The following is a 24,319-nucleotide window of genomic DNA, read 5'->3' as shown; positions in this document are numbered from 1 at the left end:
TAAGTTAAAAAATAAACAAAAAAAGTGAAGCAAAAGTATGCTTTTCAAATTACTTGGTATTTTGGGGAACTATCTATTTACTCAGAAGGCTTTCTCAGAACTGCTAGTTTAGGAAATCAGTGTAACAAGGTATTACCTTCTGTCTTTGGAGACTGAAAGTAAATCATTAAAATGTATTGATTAAGCTGAATAATGCAGAATTCCTCATGTTCTCAAATGAAATTCCTAGAATCTCTGCCCTAAGCAAGGTATCATCTACTACATAGTTACCAACTAATCTGCTTCTATTTTTCTTCAAAAGTTTGAATTTCTGGTAATTACATTGAACTGATATTCTTTTACAACCCCATTTCACTTAAAGATATTACTCGATTTAGCCAAAGCTTCAATGTATCTACGAAGTATGCATCATCAAACAATAAGATATTCATATACAGAGCCTAAAGTTTACCAAGTAAATTAAAAATTTTTTCCTTCACTATTCTGTAAAGAGCCCTTTCATTAAAAGATTTATTTATTTGTCAGAGAGAGAGAGAGAGAGAGAGTGTGCGTGCACGCACACAGGCAGAGGGAGTGGTAGGCAGAGGGAGAAGAGGGGTACCCGCTGAGCAAGGAGCTCAATATGGGACTTGATCCCAGGATCCTGGGATCATGCCTGAGCTGAAGGCAGACACTTAATCGACTAAGCCATTCAGGAATCCCAAGAGCACTTTAATTTCAACTATGCATCTGACCATTGCTCATTCTCTTTATTTATAAAATAACTTTCTAAATACAAATCTACTGACCATACTGCTTCTGGAAAATACCGTATTAAATAAGTTACTAACTTTTCAAAATTTGCATGAAAACAAAAATGAACTTACAGAAAGAATATGGTTTTTCAATACAAATAACAAAAAAAATTCCTTAATAAGCATGTTACTAAATAAGCATTTAATAGTTGCTTCATAAGTAGGTTATTAAAAAATTAGGGTTAAGCAAATCTGAGACTCTGCAATATCAAGAATGAACTGCCTTAAGAAAACAAGATTGGGATGCCTGGCTGGTTGGTCAGAAGAGCATAACATTCTTGATCTCAGGGTAGTGAGTTCGAGTCCCATATTGGGTATAGAAATTACTAAAAAACAAAACAAACAAACAAACAAAAAAACAGGGTTTATTAACCTCTATATTAGCTATCAGGTAATACATGTGAGGATATCTACATTCTGGAGAGAAAGAAAAAATAAATATAACTCTAAGGTGCCATCAATTCTTAGCTGCTTGTTAAAATCCTAAGGCTTAAAAAAAGAAAAAGGCAAGAAAAAAATCCTTAGGCTGTTCCCTAATGTTTAATATGATGGAGAAGGGTAGAGTCATGAGTGGCAAGAAAAGATACCATGTCCAAGCCAAGTGAGACTAGACTGACTAAATACCACAGCATGCAGATAGAATGGTCAAATGGAGAACTCTGAGAGTGCTTTTTAAACATTAATAAAAACACAAATATTAATTTCTAGAATAAGGTTTAAGAAAACAGAGTGGATGACTGGGTGACTCAGTCAGTTAAGATCAGACTCTTGATTTTGGTAGATTATGATCTCGGGGCCATGAGACTGAGGCTGCATCAGGCTCCACAATGGACGTGGAGCCTGCTTATTAAGATTCTCTCTCTCCCTCTCCATCCACGCCTTCCCCCACCTTCTCTGGAAGGAAAGAAGGAAGGAAGAAAACAGAGAACTTGAACTAAACTGAAATGGTACTTCCCCATAATCCATTCCCTGAGAAATCTGTGGGCAAACCTCTTTGATGCCTATGTATTTGTACTAGATTGCAATTTATAAACTAACATCCACCAGCGAATATAATGCCATCATCTTGGGCTATTTTACCCATCTGAACACCATCATAAAAGATGAACTAATGAAAACCAATTTTGTAATCCTAATTTCCCCATCTTAAAATTCCTACTGCTGGGAATTCCAAGTGTATGTATGTATGTGCACATGCAGTGGGGAAATGCTACCAACATAAAATGCTTCCTGTCACAGTCTTGAATAACTTCAGATGTTAAGTTTTGTTTTATGCTGTATAAATACCTATGATCTTACCTTTGGTCTCTAGAGTCACTGGATCAGAATACTCTCCAGCTACAGCTTTGTTACAAGCTCGTACTCTGAAATTCATATACTTTGAATCAAACTTCAAGCCTGAAAAGATGAAAATGGTTTTCAGATATGAAAAATAAAAAAGAAGGATCTACTCCAAAAGTATGAGTATGAACCTTCAAACAGACACTTTCCCTCCTTGGAATTATCTCTTTACTCTAGGACAGTGAATGTTTATGTTAAAACGTTAACACCTCAGATAAGAGGAATCATGATTTATCTAAACTTTCTTCAAAAGAAATAAATTATAGACAGTTTATCAATGTGGATTTTTTTTAAACCTAGTGATAAAAAGGTACCCTCAAGCCTTGTTAAAAGTAATGTTTTATTCAATGAGAAATGTTACAATTTAAAACAACATATTTCTGGAAAGAAGACACCCTAAAGAATTTTTATTTTTATGAAACATTGTCTTTTTATGTGAAAAATGAATTTAAAGAGAAACTAAAGCACAGGAATTAATAGTAGACTCTGAAGTTAGTCAAGTCTAGCTTAAAATCTCAATCCATGGCACGTCTGGCTGGTTCAGTTGGTAGAGCATGCAACTCTGGTTCTCAGAATTGTAAATTTGAGCCCCATGATGAATGCAGAGATTACTTTAAAAAAAATAAAATAAAATCCTTAAAATTTCAGTCCAAAAATTACTAGTTATGGGACTGCCAACAACTTGACAGAGGCAGTTTTTGTAACTGCAAAATAGAAATGATAAAACCAACCTCATAATTGTAAAGATTAAATGATATGTATTGTGTAATACACTCCAGCCCAATTCCTGACCAATAATAAGTGCTCAATAATGGTAATATTACTGCTCATGCATAACAAGTGTTGAAGAACTCTGGAAACATTTGGCCATTTCAAATACCCAAAATCCCTTATATGTGGAAATACCGTGTGTATGTGTGTGTGTAAATACCTTTTTAAAGACTTTTAAAAGGCTAACACAAATTTCTAATACCAAGTCACAGCTCTTCAGTAGTACTGTGAAGGTAATCATAAAGAGATAAAAGCAATAGTATTGATGGTACCACTGAAATGTACAGTAGTATGTACAACTAGAAAATTGACAGCTTTTTTGTTATAAAACCAAGGTTAAAATTAAATGTTATTCTGAAATGTGGTTTCCAGAACACCCCTTCATGTTTGTTTTATATATATTGTTTTACCAGATTACAAATATCCAGAAGTAATTAAAATGAAAGTCTGCCTGATATTTTAAGAGGAACTTAACTTTTATAATGAATTACAGGGAAAGTAAGGTTGGTTAAAGAAACTTAATCTTTTAAAGTAACTCAAAATATTTTTCATAATTACATTTAGTTTCTGAGAATGAGATTCATAAAATGCAGTCCTTTTACCTGATAGTGTATACTCAGTACCCTTAATATTATCAATTATTTCCCAGCATCGCTCATCCTTTACACGTGGAAGTCCATCAAAATTAGTTTTCCGATGTTCCAGTATAAAATGATCAATCTTATTATCTTCTTCTGGCATTCTCCAAGCTACTGTTACAGAATTGTCAGCCACCAAACACTCTACTGGATCTATCTCTGGAGCTTTAGGAACTGAAGAAAAAAAAAAGGTCCATTTCTCATTTATTATAGTACTAATCCAATATTTATGTTGGTCGTTCAAACTGCTTTTTTCATGTTGCTTTTGAATGGTGCAACTGAATGAGTCTAAGAGAAAGGCTAGCATAATAAATGCAAAATAACTATTTTTTCAAAGTTCCATTTAAAAATTGTTTCAAAAAAATTAATGTTTCAAAGTTTTTTATAGACTTACTCAAAGTTTATTAAAATCTTAGTTGGCAAAAAGCAACTCAAACATGCCAAAGATAAAGAATCAAGATTAGGGGCGCCTGGGTGGCTCAGTGGGTTAAAGCCTCTACTTCGGCTCAGGTCATGATTCCGGGGTCCTGAGACTGAGCATCGCATCAGGCTCTCTGTTCAGCAGGAAGCCTGCTTCCCCTTCTCTCTGTCTCTGCCTACACCTCTCTGCCTACTTATGACCTGTGTCTGTCAAATAAATAAAATCTTTAAAAAAAAAACAAAACCAAGATTAACTTGTTATTCCTCAACAAATACTTTTTAATCTCCTACTTCAAACCACTGTAGAATATTGATTAAATCACTAATGACAAAATAGAAAATTTTGAATCCAATGATTAAAGTAATTTAAGACATTTTCAATGTATTTTTTAAATTTTATTTATAAAAGAATTGTAATTTCTCATCACTAAACAAAAATGAGTTCTCCAGCCCCCCAAAAACACTTTAGGATTTTCAGATGTTTCTGCAAGGAGTTCCATGGTTCATTAAAATCAACCAGGGTAAATGAGCCATAACTAACATGTATGAATAGCAATTAATTTCTCTTCCATAGAAGAGATTTTCCATAGCTCCTCAACATCAACAGATGTTCCATTTGCAAAACAAGAGACGTAATTGAAGAACATGGTCCTCCAATGATATAGATGGGTCTAAAATGTGTGAAACTGCAGATACTGTATTTAAGCATTCTGTCACTAAAAAAAAGAGTTTTAAAAGACTATTCCAACCATACAAGGCTGGTTCAACATTTTAAATCAATTAATGTATCAATCATATTAGAAGAAAAATCATATGATCTTATCAACAGAGAAAAAGTATTTGATAAAATTAACACCTTCTCATGACAAAAACTGCAAACTAGAATAGAGGAGAACTTTACTTGATAAAGAACATTTGCAAAAAACCTACAGTTAACATCATACTTAATGTTGAGAAACTAGATACTTTTCTTCTAAGACAAGTCCCTTTTCACCACTCCTATTCAATGCTGTACTGGAAGTCCTAGCTAAATGCGGTTAAGATGAGAAAAGGAAGTAAAAAGTATACAGATCAGGAAGGAAGAAATAAAACTTTCTTTGTTCACTGATGGCATCAATGTCAATGCAAAGAATCTAAAGAATTGGGGCGCCTGGGTGGCTCAGTGGGTTTAAAGCCTCTGCCTTCGGCTCAGGTCATGATCCCAGGGTCCTGGGATTGAGCCCCATATCGGGCTCTCTGCTCAGTGGAGAGCCTGCTTCCTCCTCTCTTTCTCTCTGCCTGCCTCTCCACCTACTTGTGATCTCTCTGTCAAATAAATAAATAAAATCTTTAAAAAAAAAAAACAACCCAAAGAATCAAGAAAAAAAATTCCTGGAACTAACACGCTATTATAGCAAGGCTGCAGGATACAAAGGAAGTACAGGTAGAGTACAGGGGAATTTTAGAGCAGTGAAACTATTCTGTATGATAATGTCATGGTGGATATGTGACCTTATACACTTGTCAAAACCCAAAGAACCATATAACACAAAAAATGAACCCTAATGTAAACTATGAACTAATAGTTAATAATAATAATAATTAATGTATCAATATTGGTTCATCAATTATAACAAAGGTACCATACTAATGCAAGATGTTAATGATAGGGTAAACTATATTTGGGGGAGGAAGGGGATACATGGTAAGTCTCTGTATAATCTACTCAATTTTCCATAAACCTAAACCTGTTCTAAAAAACAAAGTATTATTTTTTTAAGACTTATTTATTTTGAGAGAGCGAGAAAAAGAGTGTGTGTGTGTGTGTGTGTGTATGCCTGTGTGTGCGTACACATGCACAAGCAGTGGGGAAGAGCAGAGAGAGAAAAGGAGAGAGAGAATCTCAAGCAGGCTCCATGCCCAGTGCAGAGCCCAATGCAGGGCTCAATCTCGGGACTCTGAAATCATGACCTAAACTGAAATCAAGAATCCAGGCACCCCACAAAGTATTAATTTTTTAAAAACTATGACAACAAAGGAATTATATGCAGAAGTTAAAATACAAGCAATGTGGAACTTAACAAATAACAAAGTAAGCCAAGTATTTTACATCTGAGATAAAATAATCAAGACCAAGATGAGTCCTCAGGGCCCCTGGGTGGCTCAGTCAGTTAAGCATCTGACTCTTAACCTCAGCCCTGGTCTTGATCTCAGAGGCATGAGTTCAAGCCCCATAGCCTAGCATCAGGCTCCACCAGGCTCTTAAAAAACAAAAACAAAAACCCAAGATGGAAAGAATTTGATGTAAATTTTACATCTTCAAGCCTAACTAGTAAGAAAAGGAGGAAGGGAGAAAAATGGGACAACTTCAGTCTCCAAAGTTCAACTCTTATATGTGTGTAACTGTACAATAAATATTTAGAATCTGATATACCTTATTAGGAAGACAAAAGACAACCAAATAAGTATTTATCATTTGTCATTACTATTAATTCATTCATCTGTTCTGTAGGGTTCTTGTCTCTATAACACATAACAGATGCTAATCTCTATTCCTGAAACATAAGCAATACACACTACTATTCACTGCCAAGACAATAAACCACAGGCATTTATGAATTGAATATACTCTGCAATGCCTACATGTAAGGAAATGTGAAGGCCTATGACCTGTAGCAATTTCATAATTTTGCTGAGTCAAAAACCTGTACTTAAAGTTTCAAGAGGCTGACAGCAAGAATCATTTAATTTGTAAGCAGGACAGGGGGCACCTGGGTGGCTCAGTGGGTTAAAGCCTCTGCCTTTGGCTCAGGTCATGATCTCAGGGTCCTGGGATGGAGCCCCACACTGGGTTCTCTGCTCAGCAGGGAGCCTGCTTTCTCCTCCTCCAGCTGCCTCTCTGCCTACTTGTGATCTCTCTCTCTCAAATAAATAAGTAAAATCTTAAAAAAAAAATTTTGTAAGCAGGACCAACTAACACCCCACTATCTACATCTTAATTCAGCTGCCATTCCTTTAAGAATGTACTGGCAAGTAGATCCTTCTTTCTTGTGAATAATGATCCCCAGGAGAGCACAAATGGCTAAAAGTGGTGACTAAGGTAAAAATGGGGAAAAAAAAAATCCAAGAAAGTGGTGATAGTTGGGAGGTGAGTTATAGAAGCTCAGAGAGAAGGATATAAATTCTTAAGTTTCAATGTATAAAAAAAATAGCTTAGAGTAGAAGAAGATGACTGTAGTTATTATCATCCATCATCACTTCCATTTTTCAGACTAAGTAAATCTACAACTCATGTTACTATACATAATACAGTATAGAGTTTATTTTTGTGGTGTTTATGGAATGGATTATTAAAGGATGAAGGTATTTGTTTTTCTAAGTTAATCTGACTCCATCTTATGGGAAATTCTTATGCGATAGCAGAATAAAAAATTAGTGACATGAATTCATCTTTCATAAATTTTAACAACCTACTATATTTTTTCCCTTCAGACGAAACTCACCCACAGAAGAATTTTATTGTACCTCATTGCTTTAGGCTGTCTTAACAGTTTGCCAAAAGAGGAAATCCAAACTGTCCATGCAATCTACTTGACTATATAGTTAACACGACCTTGATCTCTTAAGCCATCACAGAAAACCCAAGAGAAAGAAAATAATGGTGAGAAGATTGCTTTTTTTTTAAAATCAAAATAATACTACTCATGTGTACATTCACAATCCACCACACCTGACTCTCCTTCTGAATTTATAAGTAATGTGAATTACAATATAATAGTAATTCTGAAAGGTCAATTTACAGGTAGATACCCACTGACAAATATACCTTCCTCCCCTGGTCTACACCTATGGTTCCTTCTCTCATCTTTTCCTTCTATAAACTCCTCTAGAACTTCTGACCTGTAATAATTAATAATAATTCACTTACACTATGCTTATTAGTTCCGTTACAGTCTCATGACTACTAACCTGTCTTTACAATCGTATTTTAAAGTCCCTGACCAAATATTCAGAGAATGGCTTTATTTGATCAACATTCTCTATTCAAAATCAGCTAACCTCCAAAAATTAAAGCCAGTTCTAACTAGAATCTGTAACTAAAAAGCAACTGTAAATAAGTAAAAAGGCACCTATTCCCTCAAATCACTGTGTCCAAACTGTTTTAGCGATCAACCTAACACCGTTACTTCATGTTAGCTATAAAGAGAATACGGACAAAAGGTACTTAGTTGGCTCTCTCACACATGTGGAAAATAATTTGGAACTCAATTTCAAACGGTTTTGGCTACTGGAATATCCTCATACTAATACGGTAATAAACCAATACCAACATATTATTACTAGAAATAAAAGTCTATCTGAGCCAAAAACCGTAACTAATGACAGCAGCTAATATGCACTAAGTGTTAAGTATGTGCCAGGTACTCTTTTCTTTTCTTTTCTTTTTAAAGATTTTATTTATTTATTTGACAGATCACAAGTAGGCAGAGAGGCAGGCAGAGAGAGAAGGGAGGAAGCAGGCTCCCTGCTGAGCAGAAAGCCCTATGCAGGGCCCCATCCCAGGATGCTGGGATCATGACCTGAGCCAAAGGCAGCGGCTTTAACCCATTGAGCCACCCAGGCGCCCCCCAGGTACTATTTTCAAGTGATTTAGAGTTTTCAATTCATTTAATCTTTATTCAAACCCTTGAAGAATAACATTACATTTTAAAGATGAAAAAAATGAAACAAAGTTAAATAATTTGTTCAAGGTTCACAGCAAGTAAATGGCAGCCAGGATTCCAGTCCAAGTCCAGCCCCAAAACCCACTGTTAACCATCAGGATACACTGTTTCTCTCTGCCTTAAAACTAACAATAAAAGATACCCCTTGAATGGGATTCTCAAAATGGAATTTTTACTACCAGTAAAATAATTCTCTAAAAATAAAGACTAGCAAATTTAATTATTCCTTAGCTGAATAAAGAAAAAAAACCCACACTATACTTAATATTTACATTTCAAAATTCATTTCAAAAAAAAACACTTTACATGTACTATGTGTACATACTTACCTGGCAAAAACTTCAAAGTTCGCAGTATCTGTCTTTCCTGAGAAAAATCCACCATTAAATGAGTCATGTTGTCACTGACCTTTGGTTTCAAAGAAAGGCGGAAGGCTGAAGCCATTGTTACTCTACGGTAAACATAAACATACTTTTAAAAATAAAAGAATGGGGAGTATACCATATTTAATTTACAAACGAAAAAATAGGAATTATGTCATTTTAGTGATTTCAGAAACTATAACAAAGGTAACAAAGCTAAAAAGAAATTTGTTCTCGGAGTCTTTTGAAAATTAACTAAGAAAACTGCAAGATGTCTTTAAATTTAGACATTGAGTATAACTTTAAGCAACTTTCCTCCAGGTAGTTTTATAGAATTACACACAAAAATATCACAGGAAAAAATATCCCATATAAATCATCGTTAACAGACCCAACAGGTATCTGAAGCTCTGTACACTCAATCTCACTGACTTCCTGATGCCAACCTCACTCCTTTTCATATGCCAAATAATGAACTGAATGTACATTCTCCTTAGTAGTCACAGCTACTCCGTGTGTCCTCAATTAAGAGTAAAATTAACCTGACCAAATATTGTACAGCCTGGTAGCTGCTAAAGATAGGGTACGGATGAGAAAGGAGAGAAGTGAAATCACAATTTTAAATTCCACGCTACTAGGTGTCACCCTGATATATCGGAAGGATACAAGGAGAAACAGCCTTGGGAAACCATATGACATGGAAATAATAGTTCAACAAATACTTAATAGATGAATGTGGTATAACAAACAATAAAAGAAAAAAAAAAAGAAAGAAAGAAGCCATATCAGACCTCATTTTACCCAAAGTATGGGGGAACTGTTCCGTCAATGAAAACTGGAGATTAAAAGAAATTCTCATATTCTAATAATTTGTCATTTTATTTATCTCAAATTTGAATTTTTCATATTACAGTAAATTTCCACAAATATCGCAAAGTAACTTCCCTTATTTTCTTTGGTCAAAGAATGATACAAAAGTACTATTCATGGATGTTGTCCTGCTAGCACACAATTTGGGAGAAGTAGTAAATAGAGCTGAGGAACAAGGGGACTACCAGGCCTAGTCATTCAGATCTGCCAAATCTACCCAAGGATAGTGGTATCCAAGATATCAAACTTGTTGCTGTATTCAGTTATTTTGGGCTAAAAAATAAGCTGTTGTTATATTCAGTTATTTTATTTCACTTTAGAACTAGGAAAGTAATCACTTTATTAAAATGAGTCAAAAACAGTTTCTCTACTGATCAAGAAGAATGTGCTATAGTGAAATACAACTTATGGGGAAGAGAACTCATTGAAAGCCAAGCATAATGCTGAATATTTCACACATATTACTTTAAGCTGTTGGTTCTCAATAATTAAATTTCAGATTATATCAGTAAGAAGTTAGGAACAAAGGCTAAGTCTTAATTACTCTGCTCTTTAAAGTCCCAAGAATCTTTTGATTTAGGACTTCTGAAAGAGCTATGTTCAGAGAGGTACTAGTATATGACCACTGAATCAATGAATGGGTTTGAACCTACTTGGATGCTTCTAAACCTATTTAAATGTTTGTTGAGAACTGTTGAAAAAAATATCTGAAAGTTTTTCATAGAATTTAAATCTGAAACTTTATCACAAAACTTGATTTTAATCACTGTGGCCTCAAAGAAAAATAATGTCCTCCAAAAGTTCATTAGAAAGATCTATCAAAAAAATAAAAACATTAAAAAAATTTTTTTTTAAAGTAAAGAAAGATCTATCAAGGGACAACTGGGTGGCTTAGTTGGTTAAACAGCTGCCTTCAGCTCAGATCATGATCCCAGGGTCCTGGGATCAAGTCCCATATCTGGCTCCCTGCTCAGTGAGGAGTCTGCTTCTCCCTCTGCCCCTCCCCCACTTGTCCTCTTGCGTGCACGCGCTCTCTCTCTCTCAAATAAAATCTTTAAAAAAAAAAAAAGTATATCAGAACCTTAAAAACGAAAATAATGACCTTTATTTTCTAGTCAATGAAAATTTCAGTCTCCAAAAACCAACTTAGATGTACAACAATGCTATAATCTTTTAAAAGACTGGATTATTTATTTATTTATTTTTATTTTTAAGATTTTATTTATTTATTTGATAGAGACAGACAGATCACAAGTAGGCAGAGAGGCAGGCGGGGGAGGGGGTGGGAAGCAGGCTCCCTGCCAAGCAGAGAGCCTGATGCGGGGCTCGAGCCCAGGACCCTGAGATCATGACATGACCTGAGGTGAAGGCAGAGGCTTATTAACCCACTGAGCTACCCAGGCACCCCTGAATTTTTTATTTTTAAACTGAGTACATTTAGATAATTGTGTCTGAAAGCCCAAATCAAGCTAAAATCCATAGATAATTCTCTACCATTACAGGATCCCTATGGTTAGGAATGTTTTAATTCACCTTGACTTTCTTGGTTTATTTCCTTTAGTACAACTGAATACAAAGATCCTTTCCCCTTAGTTTCTTTTTTACAAAGAAAAAACTGCAAAACATATGGATGAACACCTTCAGTTTCCTCAAAGTATCTAATTAACTTGACTCACCCTTTCATGACCCCTTTTTTCAAGAACTGTAAGTCCCCAACAAATCTTAACTAATCATCTTCCAACATTACTAGAAAGCATCCATAAGTATATACCAGTGATTTGTAAAGTTACAGGGATCTGCTATTATCTTTTCATTGTAGCTACTTAGTTTTTCCCGTTACTCCCGCTGTTTCTACTGCATAACTTCTACCACAACAAATGATAAAGTCAATTCTCACAGGTGCTTTCATTTTTATATATTTGATTCCCTGCTCAGGTATGTTACACATACTCTTCCTTAAAATTCCTCTTCTGCCCTCAATATAAGGTAATAATCCTTTCTTCCCTTAGTAAAAATTATTTTACTAAGACTATATATTTAAATTATTTTTGTATCATAAATGGCAATGATGGAATTCTATCAGCCTGCTTCCTGGGAGAGTACCTAATATTTATAGCAGAGAAACCTGGACATTATGAAGTTAAAAATTAAGCTTAAAAAATTAAGCCAAGACCTAGAAGTGTTCTCAAGCAGTAAGTGAAAATTTCATGGGTAGCTGAAATGAATAATGTATAAGTTGCAGGGGCGGGGGTGGAGGGGAGTTTGAGTTTGCCCTGACAGAGAAAAGGAACCTTTACTCCTGAGATCACCTGGAAGCTGATGAAATCAAGCCAAGAAATGGGCTTAGAAGAGGCAAAGAAGTCAAATTTCACTGAAGCCTTGCATTCAACCATGAAAATTCATCCTTAAATTCTGACAAATCTGGATACAGAAAGATGTCACGGGTAAAGGACAGGATTCTTGGAAGTATAGAACTATACAGAATCCTTGGAGAGTACAAGAGAAGATCTTGTGAGGGTTTTCGCAAAGTTCTTTTTTTTTTTTTTTAAATTTATTTATTTGACAGACAGAGATCACAAGAAGGCAGAGAGGCAGGCAGAGAGAGAGAGAGAGAGAGAGAGGAGGAAGCAGGCTCCCCGCAGAGCAGAGAGCCTGATGTGGGGCTCGATCCCAAGACCCTGAGATCATGACCTGAGCCAAAGGGAGAGGCTTTAACCCACTGAGCCACCCAGGTGCCCTTGGCAAAGTCCTTGGATAGGCCAAAGCCTGATTAGGAAATGACTTCTAATCCAGAAAATCAGAGACCATAGCAAGACCTAGTGGAGTAAGTGGCTAAAAAGAAGAATAAGCTAGCCACAGTGAAAGTAGTGAAAGATGGACTACATGTAGCAAATTTCAGCAGATACAACCCAATTATACCTTATCCAATAAACTGACCTGCCTAGCATCCACTCCCCATGCACAGTCAATACTTCTCACCTTCAAACTCTCATAATCACCTTTCTACATTCAGGATTGATAAGCTGATCCTGTCTTTAACCATTCCCTGATACAAAAAATATACTAAAACTATATAAATATATAGTTTTAAAAAAACTAAAATATATAGTTTTAAAAAAACTATATAAAATATATAGTTTTAAAAAAAATCAGTTTTTGTGCTAAGAGTGCTATGAGTGCCATGTGCATCTTGCCTCTAGTCAAATAACAGACCATCAGAAAAACAGAATTGAAGACTTCAGCCAAAATTAACAATAGACACATTGGTTTTCACAGAATCTATGATGAATAATTTTGTGAATTATCTGATGAAGAATAAATAATTTAATCTAGGATTCAGAGTGGTGTTTTTTAAGAGCTGGCTTTCAGAGAATCTCATAATCCTCAAAGAAAGAAACCGTAAATGATAAGCTCACTACAGTCGATGCTCAGTGATTAGCCAGGAAGATCAAAACCATCCCTTCTGTGGTAACTCAATCCAGAAATGCCAGCAGCACTTTTAACCCTTTGTGTCTTCATTACAGCAAGTACTAAATTACCTTTCTTAATCCTGGCCCTACCAATGAGAAAGACCTTTTAAGATAGTCTTTCATCATTTTAATTTTCTCTTCCCACATATTAGATAGTAGTGGCATGAGAAACAGAAAGAGATGGCACCAGGAATAGGATGGAATGAGAATACAAAGGTGTTAAACAGGAGAGCAGTGAAATAGGAGAGCTTCAGCTCTTACTATTAAAAATGCTGACTCCTCAGAAAATAGGACATACTTACAAATCATGAGCAACAAAAAAAAAACACATTCCAGGAATATATATTTTTTAATTATCCAAGATGGGTCTCCATCCATTCATAGCTAATTAGGAACTGTACTAAAACTAACTCTATTATACCAGAAATGAAATTCTTTTGGAAGTATGTAATTGTCCACAACTATGTTTTTTAAAAAAAATCTTGCTGATACATTATTTATTCCAGAAGATATGCAAGAGATTTTTTTTTGTACATGGCCATTAGGTATTTTTATTTCAACCAACAAAAGTCTAATAAGAAACTGTTCTTGAATTTCATTTCTGACGTCAATATTGATATTTATATAAAAATGTAGGTTTTATACCATACCTATCCTTGATCTGTCTGGCAGCCTTCGAGCAAATCAGGGAGAAGAGAAAGAAGGCAGTTAGTGCTTTTCATGCAAGTTTCAATGGCAGTGACATGCAAGAAAAGTTAGGAATATAAACCCTGGAACAGATTAGTTCACAGTCACCAAAACATGAATTACAGGAAATTTGTACAGTCCACATAAGCTTGCATAATGTGATGTTAGATCTATAGTGTAAAAAAAAAAAAAAAAAGTCCAGACCCCATATAAATCACCTTAAAAGGAGGAAAACTAACACTTCAAACTAATTCCAGATGACTATACATGTTTTTCCTTACCTTAGGATTATCAAAATACACCTCCACTTCCAATTCAGTCTGACACTCCTCAACTAGAACAATCAATTTCCTTCAAGGGGCACACATTTCTATGCAATCTAATGCTTTTCTTATACATTTCAAATCTGCTCTCCAATTTTTCTTCAATTATCTCTTTCACCACTTCATCATGGTTGTTCCAAGATTTCTCTGTATGCCTTCCCTGGGCAAAGGCTTTGCATTTTGAGAGCTTGCCTGCTAACATATAAAACTGGGCTGCAGTTCTTCAATCCTTTACCCCGAAAAGTAAAGTTATAATGACAAAAATTCAGACAAGGAGAAACCAGAGAAATACTTCTGGCAATAAGGTCTTTCCCTGAGAGGACTTCACAGAAGCAGTTAACTTAAACCTATTCGGCATGCGGTACTTTTTTTTTTCTTTTTCAGAATGCTAACACGAATTTAGGAAAGGGCACAGCTATCACTTGGTGTTGTACAATATACAGAAAAGCAATGAAAAATACACACAAAACCCGTTGTCCCCTTCACATTTATATATAATATATTCAACAAAAGTTTTTTTCCCCCCAAACCACCATAATTAACAACACATCCAATGTAAACCATGGCTGTTTTGCTCTACACTCTATCCTAGGCCTAGCATAAAGCTTGGCACATGGTAATATTAATAATTATTAATTTAATTGAACATTAATTTGATATAGTCATGTTTCTGTTGCCTCTCTTCTTCGATTCTAATATTGTTCTTATTTGGTACTGGTCATTTTTACACCCATCCTAAAATATCCTAAGTACCTTTCTACACAAAAAACCAGAACTGACATTTAGGAGATCAACATATGACACATTTCCAACATTACCATAATCAATTGTGAGACCTGTATACTAATCATTCTCTTTCCTTTATTAAGAAATTTTAGTCCTTACTGTTTCTACAGATCCTTTCAAAGCTCCACATTCTATAGCAAACCTGATTTGGTGCCATTAATATGAGGCTTAAGTCATAACACTACTTTGGTACTAGGAATAAGAAATGTTAGGAAAGTCGATTATAGTCATTTTTTAAAATTACTGTCATTACAGCTAGAAATACCACCAAAGATTTTAATATAAATGTCCTCTGCTCTTGGTGTTTCTTTACATATGGAGAAATGCCACTAGCATTACTCCTTTAGCCTCTCTCTACTCCTTCATTTCTCCCAGTGAGGTGAAAGGACTTCATCAGCTATTTTCCCTCTTTCTGGCAGCTTGTCTACAGAAAACATATATACTCTGTTCTTTCCCTCTACGTAGGAAGTTTCACAGAAACAGGTTCCCACACACATACACAAAGCTGTACCCTTGTATTGACCATACCTGAGCGGGCAAGTCTGACTAACTCTAGGATTCATATTAGAATGCTTGCCCATTTAAAAAAAAAAAAAAAAAAAAAAAGAATGCTTGCCCATTGATATAAGCTAAATTCTCTGATATCATTTGATTGGTATTTGGCCTCTTATCAGCTTTACTGCTTTCTCTTATTTCACATCTGGTTTAGAATTTGGTTAGAAGACTGTTACTTACCAATCACTCTCAAAGAATCCAACAATATGAGACCATAACTGTCTTTTTTTTTTAACAGAGATTTTCTTTCATCTTTCAAAAACATTATGTGGTATATTTGTTTAATTTCCTTATAACAATTTTTAAAAAGTAATCTCTACACCGGAAGTGGGCTCAAACTCATGACCCTGGGATTAAGAGTCACATGCTCCACTGACTGAACCAGCCAGGCACCCCCAATACTGTCTTTTAAAGTGACTACAATGATTCAGTTTTGTGCCTCGTATTACTTAACTTAGAAGGTGCCATTTTTTAATGTGTCTGTGTACAAGTGTGCAGATGTGCACATGCATGTAAAGCTTCTTGTTACCATTTAATGTACTAGGCTGCTTGTGACAAACCAGAAAAGGAACAGATGAAGAGCCAAATAATGTTGGAAAAACTGTTGTCTTGTACATTTATATATAAACATACCCAGGTGATCAAACTGAAGACTCAGCGGTTCCTCTTTCATTTAGGTTCGAATTTAACAGTATATACACTGTGTAAATGCAGAAGGGGTTGAAAAAGTTATTCTGTGCAATGATAAAAGGGCAGAAAGTCTCAAATTTTGAAGATACTTCTCTAAATGGGCCCAATTTTAAGAAATGTCCTAAACTGAAGAAGAGCTTTATTTTTTCTGGAATTTCTTCTCCCAAAGTAGAAATCTATCCAAAAGATACACATTACTGTATTGCTTGATTCCTCTAAATTTCAATTTCAAGAGCGATGCATTTGTCAATTAAACATCTCTGCTTACCAAGTACCAAATGATTCCAGAATTTACCACTGCTCTAAGGCATTTATTTGCACCTATATAATTCCACTTAGTGAGTTATGAACAGGCCTCAGTTGAATCTTTAGATTTTTGGGTAATGCTACTGTGTATTATTTAAAAGCCTTCAAGAAGCTTAGCTATATAACCTTGCTCAGTAGCACTATTTTCTATTTCAATTTCAATCACTATTTCTATTTCAGTCTTCTACTGAAATCTTATTTGCCAACACTTCATTTCTCTTTATTCCTCTCAGAGATGGCTTCTTTCTCTCTCATTCCCTTCCTCCATCTCTCAATAAATGTTTTCAAAATAAATCTTACAATTCTTATCCTTTATCAGTTTTAGGAATCTGTCACTTCAGACCAAACTTCCTTAAAAAGATCCGTAATAAGAGTACAAGTAGGAGTAATCACAAATGGTTCTTCATAATTACCAATAAAGTATAAAGAAGTTAAACCAGATCTTTTCCCAATTTCTCTTGCTTTTAATATTCTATAAGTAGACATAGAAACTATTTTCTTCCATGAATTTAGCAAGCACTCTAAAAGTTAAGATCTTATTGTTTCTGTATTTCTTCTTGATACATCATTTTTCTCCTTTTATAGAAAAATGTTAGATGCAAAGTACCCTAAGATAACTCTAATGTGGAGCAGCTAACTGAACAGTATTTTCTAAATAGTTAAAACAGGAATAATAATAAAATAAAGACGTTTTAGATCTTGCTTATTGTACTCAATGAATCATTTACCCAAAAAAGAACAAAATTTGAGATTTCCAAATTTCTTCCCAATCAGCAAAAGTTCTAAAACTCCTCAGCGAAAAATAGAATAAGACCAAGGCTTAAGAGATTTGAGTTTCATACCACACTAATCAGCAAGTCACTTCACTCTTTTAGGATTTAGTTATCTCATCTAGAAAGTGATAAGCACTAAAGTGTCTTAAAACTCTAAAAGTCCATCCTAAGCCATCTTATTTGCACACAGCAACTTTTAAAATTTATCCAAAATAAACTAAGCATTTTAACAACCTAATTCTCTGAAATACAGGCTGAAATGAAAAGGCCACAAGGGGAAAGTTAGTTCAAGTCAGAGCATTAATAAAAAGCAACAAAAATAATACAGTTAACCTTTGAACAACACAGGTTTGAACTGTGTGGGTCCACTCATATGCAGGATTTTTACAATAGAGTGCTGTAAATGTATTTTCTTTTCCTTATGATTTTCTTAGTAATATTTTCTTTTCTCTAGCTCTACTGTAATAACGCAGCATATAATACCTATAACACAAAATATGTGTTAACCGGCTATGTTATAAGCAAGTCTTCTCATCAATAGTAGGCTATAAGTAGTTATATTTGGGTGAGTCAAAAGTCATACATGGATTTTAAACTACGTGGGGGTCAGTGCTCATAATCCCCATGTTGTTTAAGGGCCAACTATATAGGTTTCTGAAGAATAACAGAGAAAAAAATACTCACATTGTCAAAATGATAAATCAAGCAAAAACTAGATTTCAAAATTGGCATTTGCCTGACAGGATTCATCTTTATTTTGACTTGCAGTTAAGCCCAATAGCGTTCCTACTAACACTCTGAATGCCACATAGCACTGAGAAACTTTCCAAGTCTTGTCTGTATGTTCACATTGTTTTATACTTTGGATTTTCCCACTAGATTTGGGACAGAAATTTTTATAATGTTTCCTTGAGACAAACTGAAAACGACTCTGGGGCAAACATACGATACTTTCCCATTATTTTTTACAATACATAATTGAGACTCCTACCTCATCCCCAAGATACCATATTAAGGAATGACTTGGGAAATGACAGGGACTCAGAGAAAGTAAAAAAGAGAGTTTCAAAATGCTACTCTCCGGGGCGCCTGGGTGGCTCAGTGGGTTAAAGCCTCTGCCTTCGGCTCAGGTCATAATTCCAGGATCCTGGGATCGAGCCCCACATCAGGCTCTCTGCACAGCAGGGAGCCTGCTTCCTCCTCTCTCTCTGCCTGCCTCTCTGCCTACTTGTGATCTCTCTCTGTCAAATAAATAAATAAAACCTTAAAAAAAATAAATAAAATAAATTTTATTTTATTTTATTAAATTTTTAATTTAATTTAATTTATTAAATTTTATTAAATTTTATTTTATTTTATCTCCTTTTGGCAAAAATACCAGCTTTAAAAAAACAAAACAAAAAACTGCAAAGCAGTTGATTCCATATGTTAAAAATTTTATATATTCTATATATCTATCTGTTTATAAAAAGAACTACTTTCCAAAAATATCATTTTAGTCTTCATAAAGCTATAGTAAATAACTTGAAATAAACTTTGAATACAGCACTGCATACATCTGTTCTATGACTAAGCACATTTACATAATAGGAAACTGTATTTCTGTAAGACAAACACCCACAAAAGAAATAAAGGTGAAAAATTAGTGTGGGCTATTCTTAACAAATATTTACATTTGTTTTTAAATTGCCTTTGTAACTGAAACATGCATGCTTTCAGTGAAGGTACTCTCCTCTCTCAGCATTCCTGACTTCAACCCACAGAAAGCACATCTGCCAGTACTTCCCTTGAAAACACGGTGAGCTTCTACCCCTCTCATCTGCTCCTCCCAGTGGTCAGGGGCTGACACTGACTGGACAATATGCCAATGGCGAGTTACTGGGAGTCTGAAGTGGAAAAATACAGAAAATCTATTCTCCCTTTTTATCTGTGATCAAGTGTAGAAGACACTGTTCCCCCTTTTACCCTACTCTGTATTTTTTATTCCACCAAAGGCTCCATGTACAGGTAACCATTCACTCCCTTCTCATCTGACAATTGGGTTATGTGTGGCACGATAGTGAGGAAGTGGATGCTTAGTTACTTGGAAATGCTCCACAGACTCAGCTCTTTTTACAAGGAGAATTCAAGTTCTGAATTCAGGGGTGGGAGAATGGAAATATTAATTTTGTCAAAGGATCCAAGCAATGCTCTACAGGCCAGCTATTAGCAGAGAAGCCAGGTTTGGCTACTTGTCCATCCGGAAATAAAGCAAATGATCCAAATTGCATTTGCTGGTGATCCTTCTTCATATATTTACTATCAACCAAACTTCTAATGATTAAAAAAAATAGTGATAATAAAGCCAATTTGTAATACCAAATTTTAAAAAATCAGTGAAAGCACGTTCCAAAATCCTTTCCCATTTGTGCCATTTTTACTCATTCATTTTCAGATTGTCTAATGCTGGTAAACAGCATAGCTTCATATTCAATTCTCATCCTGAGGTACTGCAATGTGATCATTCAAGTATCAGTATTTAAAGTACTGTTTTTGAAGATAATGAAGTCTAAAAAGACTCATGGACTGGATTTTAGCCTATGACTTTTTTGTGCCCAAGAACTATTAATAATAATCTGATTTAATCACTTTAATATGGAATATTCATAAACAGTACCTTAAAAGAATTTCTTTTTCCAAAAATCTAACAATATACTAGATGATTATTCTTCAAATTTCAATAATAATCTTCAAAGTTATCTTCCCTATTCTGTCAGCTATTAGGTCTTTGAGGCAGGTCTATAGTCCATGCACCTGGCAAAGGGCAACCTGGTTTATGACTTGGAATCAAACCATTCTTTGGATACAATTTGGATATACTAAGAAAATAATTGCAAACAACTCCTAATTAAGCATTTCTGTTAAAAAATAAACTCCAATTTCTAGGTGGGAAACACTGACAATTTATTTCGCCACATTTCCAAATGGTTTAGGCTATTAAGAAGTACTTCAAAAGGCTAGAAAACCAAAAATATAAAATAAGCAACACAGAACATCAAGAAAATGTTTAAACCACAATGTAATTTATCAGAACCTTTCCAATTTACAACCAGCTGGGAAAAAGTTTTAACAAAGTTGGAAAGGACAAAGGAAAGAGAAAACAGTAGCCTTTGAGAGGAAGGGGAGAGGACTCTGGAAAGAGTGGAAAGGGAAACTTGGGAGAAACAAACTTGATCACAGTTTTTCTGAGCATCAATCCCTACTTAAATGCAACTGGGTTCAAGTTGTTTTCAAATACGTGTGTCCAGGTTTTATGGTTTTTCTGTCTTCTTCCTCACTTTCAGGCTCTCAGCTGTTAATTCTTGCTGCTATGATTACGCCTGTCATTAGCAGCTGGCCCACTCTACTTGAAGGGGACTCTGAACAACAAGGAAACTGAAGATAAAACTAAAACTTTAGTAGCACTCTCTATATAACAGTCACTAGATTCTGAATAACTGCCCATGAATTTTATGACACTCATTTTGATACAGGTATTTTTTGCTTTCTGTATTTTTTGGGCTATGTTCCAGATATCTGAGGTTATCCCATAATGTCCTCTGAATAGGTGACGTATCTATATTCCAAAGTATTTAAAGTATGATACATTTTCCTCATAATTCCTTTATATAGCAAGTCCTACTAAATGCAAAGATGAACCTACTTACAATCCACCTCTAAATTCAAGGATTAATTAGTTTGCAGATTTAGAGCAAAAGAACTTTTGTTTTGATTCATTTCATTAAAAGGAAATCATTTTTAAAATTCATTTTCAGAATGTAGGGATGTAAGCCACCAAATGTTATCTTCTCAAGGAAGATCTTTCTACTTTCAAGTTCATAGGAAAATCATGAAATTAAAGTACTAGGTAGACACAAATGACACAAATGGATTATGAAGCCATCTTTCTAACACTAAAAAAGTTCACTACATAGTCCACAAAGACCAAGAAAGTAGTATCAAACTCAAATACTTATCTTGCTAAGATTACTACAGCATGTATTTTCGTAATTATATAGCTCAAGTTGCCACTTTTCTCACACCATTTTTAAATATATTCCACATCAAAAAGAGATTTGATTTGATAATGTGGTAATCATTTAAAAATGACCCTAGTTAAAATAAAAATTAGAATCTAGAATTCAGAATCTCTTAAACACTAGGTTCTAGATTAAAACATTAGCAGTCTTATTATTCTACTGTTTATACTTCATACCAAACATACCCTCCAAATAAGAACCTACATTTTCATATTTTGATAAAACATTCAAAAAATTACACCAAACAGTGGGACGTTTAATAAATTTAATAGCAAATATCATTAGGTTACAGTGCTCATACGCATCAAGTGATGTTTTCCCAATCAGCTCAAAGAAAGAAAGGAATACAAAACTAGATTTTTAAGAATGTTAATAGCAATATTAATCTTCTTTCCTTAGTCATGAAATATTTATAACAAAGGTATGACTCAAATAAAATACACAAGTACCCTTAAAATAAATGGCTAATAGGGATCTAATTGAAAAGGAAAATAACTTGATCCATCCGAATAGAGCATTAAAGAGAAATTAAATAATTTGTTCATTACCGTAAAGACACATCCAGGTGTCCACTTTGGAATAAACGAATAGGTAGCATTGTACTTAAGAAATAAGAAGACTTTTTTAGTATTAGAGATGACTTAATAAATCCAAAATTGAAAGGGAAAACATCGTTTTTTAAAACAAGGTTCTCCTATTTAAGTGGTTAGTTTAGATTTTTTGGCTGATGTTTTAATACCTTTGAAAATTCTTCAGGTTCCTTTATATCTAATGACCGTGTTGCAAATTCTAATAGTTCTTCTGAGTTCTCCAAGGCATTATTACATTGACTGAGCTGACTCTAAAAAACAATAATATATCTTTAAAATAAAATTTCCTATTTCCATTAGAACCTTAAATATATATTTTTAAAATGAACTTATAATTTTAATAGAAAAAACTGAACAAAAATATTTTAGAGAGCTATTAAAGTAACATATTCACTAGTCATATATGTAACAAATTTTAACTATCTTAATATATTGTACTTAACATCTTTCCATAATTTGTTCAAAACAGTTTCATTGCATACAGATATAGATATACTCATCCCTTAAAAAACACAACACAAAATAGAGCAATTATAAATAGTTCAGGTCAAATTAAACATTTTTCTCAATCAGGGCTGTCAGAAATCTATCAACTATTTTTTTAACTGTAAACAATTTAAATTATCAAAAAAGTCCATCTGCAGAAAACATCCTCTATAAATGAAGACTAGGTTTCTTGATGATATTTAACAAATAAAACTAAAGTTTATGAATCAAGTTAAAGGTACATGCAGTTGAGCACAATTTTAGTAGTCCATTTATCATATTACTCAAGTAGTACATACTGCCATAAATGCTAATTTATAGTTTCCAAAATTGGATAACATAAGGAATCACAAATGCAAGTGCTAAGATTTCAAAAAGAATAAAGAAGAACAAAAGACGGTAACTGTTGCAGTGATGTGCCCTGCCACTGTGATGTATTAATTTCACATACCAGTCTGTCTTATTCAGTTCTCTGTCACTCTCTATCATCTGTGGTCTAAAACTAAGCCCAGTCGTGCAGAAATATTGTTAGTGATACCTTTAAACGAAGGAAGAGATCTATTTCTAAGTTTTCTTAATGTACCCAAGATTCTTCTTCAGAATATTAATAGCTATTTATTACTATCTATTCCATATTCAAATCTACTTAGATATCCCCTAAAGATCGGCACTAAGGATAAACTATGGCTCATTTTATTGGTTTCTGGATGTGTCATATTTTTACTTTGGAAAAGGAGAACAGTTTTGCCCTATCTTGGGTAACAATAGGTTTTCATGTGTTATTCTAAGAACTTAACCACAATTTCCTAAAAACACTACTATTCCTATAAGTAAAATTCTTACAAGTTCCAAAGAATAATTAGTAAACCATCATCTGAAATACTCCATTTGTATAAGAGCTTTATGAAAAGTTTGAGCAAAATCACTGAGAACAAAATGGTAGCTATAAATGGTCTACAAAGGATCACTAGGGGACACTAAGTGAATGCAGTATTAAAATAAAAAATAACAAAAAGAATAAGGAATATATCTCAAGAAACTATTAAAGTGAAAGAATCCAATCTGAGGTCAAAATTTAAGATAAAATATCTTATTCCTAGGAAAGGCTTCAGGCACACCTGAGTGGCTCAGTTGGTTAAACATCTGCCTTTGGCTCCAGTCATGATCTCGGGGTCCTGGAATGAGCTCCATATCCTGGCTCCCTGCTCAGTGGGGAGTGTGCTTCTCCCTCGCCCTTTGTCCCTCCCCCTGCTGGTGCACTCTCTCCCTCTCTCAAATAAAATCTTTATTTTAAAAAAAAAAAAAAAAGGAAAGAAAATGCTATGAATTTGCTTTCAAGTCAAGAGGTAAAGTTTAAAAAAAAGGTACAAAGGAATACAATTTAAAGACCAATAACTTGGGGCGCCTGGGTGGCTCAGTGGGTTAAAGCCTCTGCCTTCAGCTCAGGTCATGATCCCAGGGTCCTGGGATCAAGCCCCGTATCGGGCTCTCTATTTGGCAGGGAGCCTGCTTCCTCCTCTCTCTTTCTCTGCCTGCCTCTCTGCCTATTTGTGATCTCTGTCTGTCAAATAAATAAATAATATCTTAAAAAAAAAAAACAAAAACCAATAACTTGTCAGTTATTTAGAGTAACTGATAAAATTTTAATGAAAACAACATGCTATCAGGTTTGTAAACCCAAAAGAACAGAGATGTT

At 34.5% G+C, this 24,319-nt stretch overlaps 1 protein-coding gene across 1 annotated transcript in view; it reads right to left on the bottom strand.

Moving 5' to 3' along the window:
* The window catches only part of FSD1L (fibronectin type III and SPRY domain containing 1 like), a 64,889-nt gene that overhangs the window by 17,524 nt on the left and 23,046 nt on the right, over positions 1–24,319 (bottom strand). Inside the window, exons 4-8 of the mRNA XM_080820155.1 lie at positions 22,287–22,388; positions 14,020–14,042; positions 8,997–9,118; positions 3,509–3,718; positions 2,094–2,192 (exon numbers count right to left, since the gene is read on the bottom strand). Of these exons, the coding sequence (XP_080676281.1) occupies positions 2,094–2,192; positions 3,509–3,718; positions 8,997–9,118; positions 14,020–14,042; positions 22,287–22,388 (556 nt within the window). The remainder of the gene's footprint in view (positions 1–2,093; positions 2,193–3,508; positions 3,719–8,996; positions 9,119–14,019; positions 14,043–22,286; positions 22,389–24,319) is intronic.

The sequence above is a fragment of the Martes martes genome (assembly GCF_963455335.1).
Source record: "Martes martes genome assembly, chromosome: 12".
Lineage (NCBI taxonomy): Eukaryota > Metazoa > Chordata > Mammalia > Carnivora > Mustelidae > Martes > Martes martes.
The sequence above is the reverse complement of the archived record's forward strand: the minus strand, read 5'-3'. Positions and strand labels throughout refer to the sequence as shown.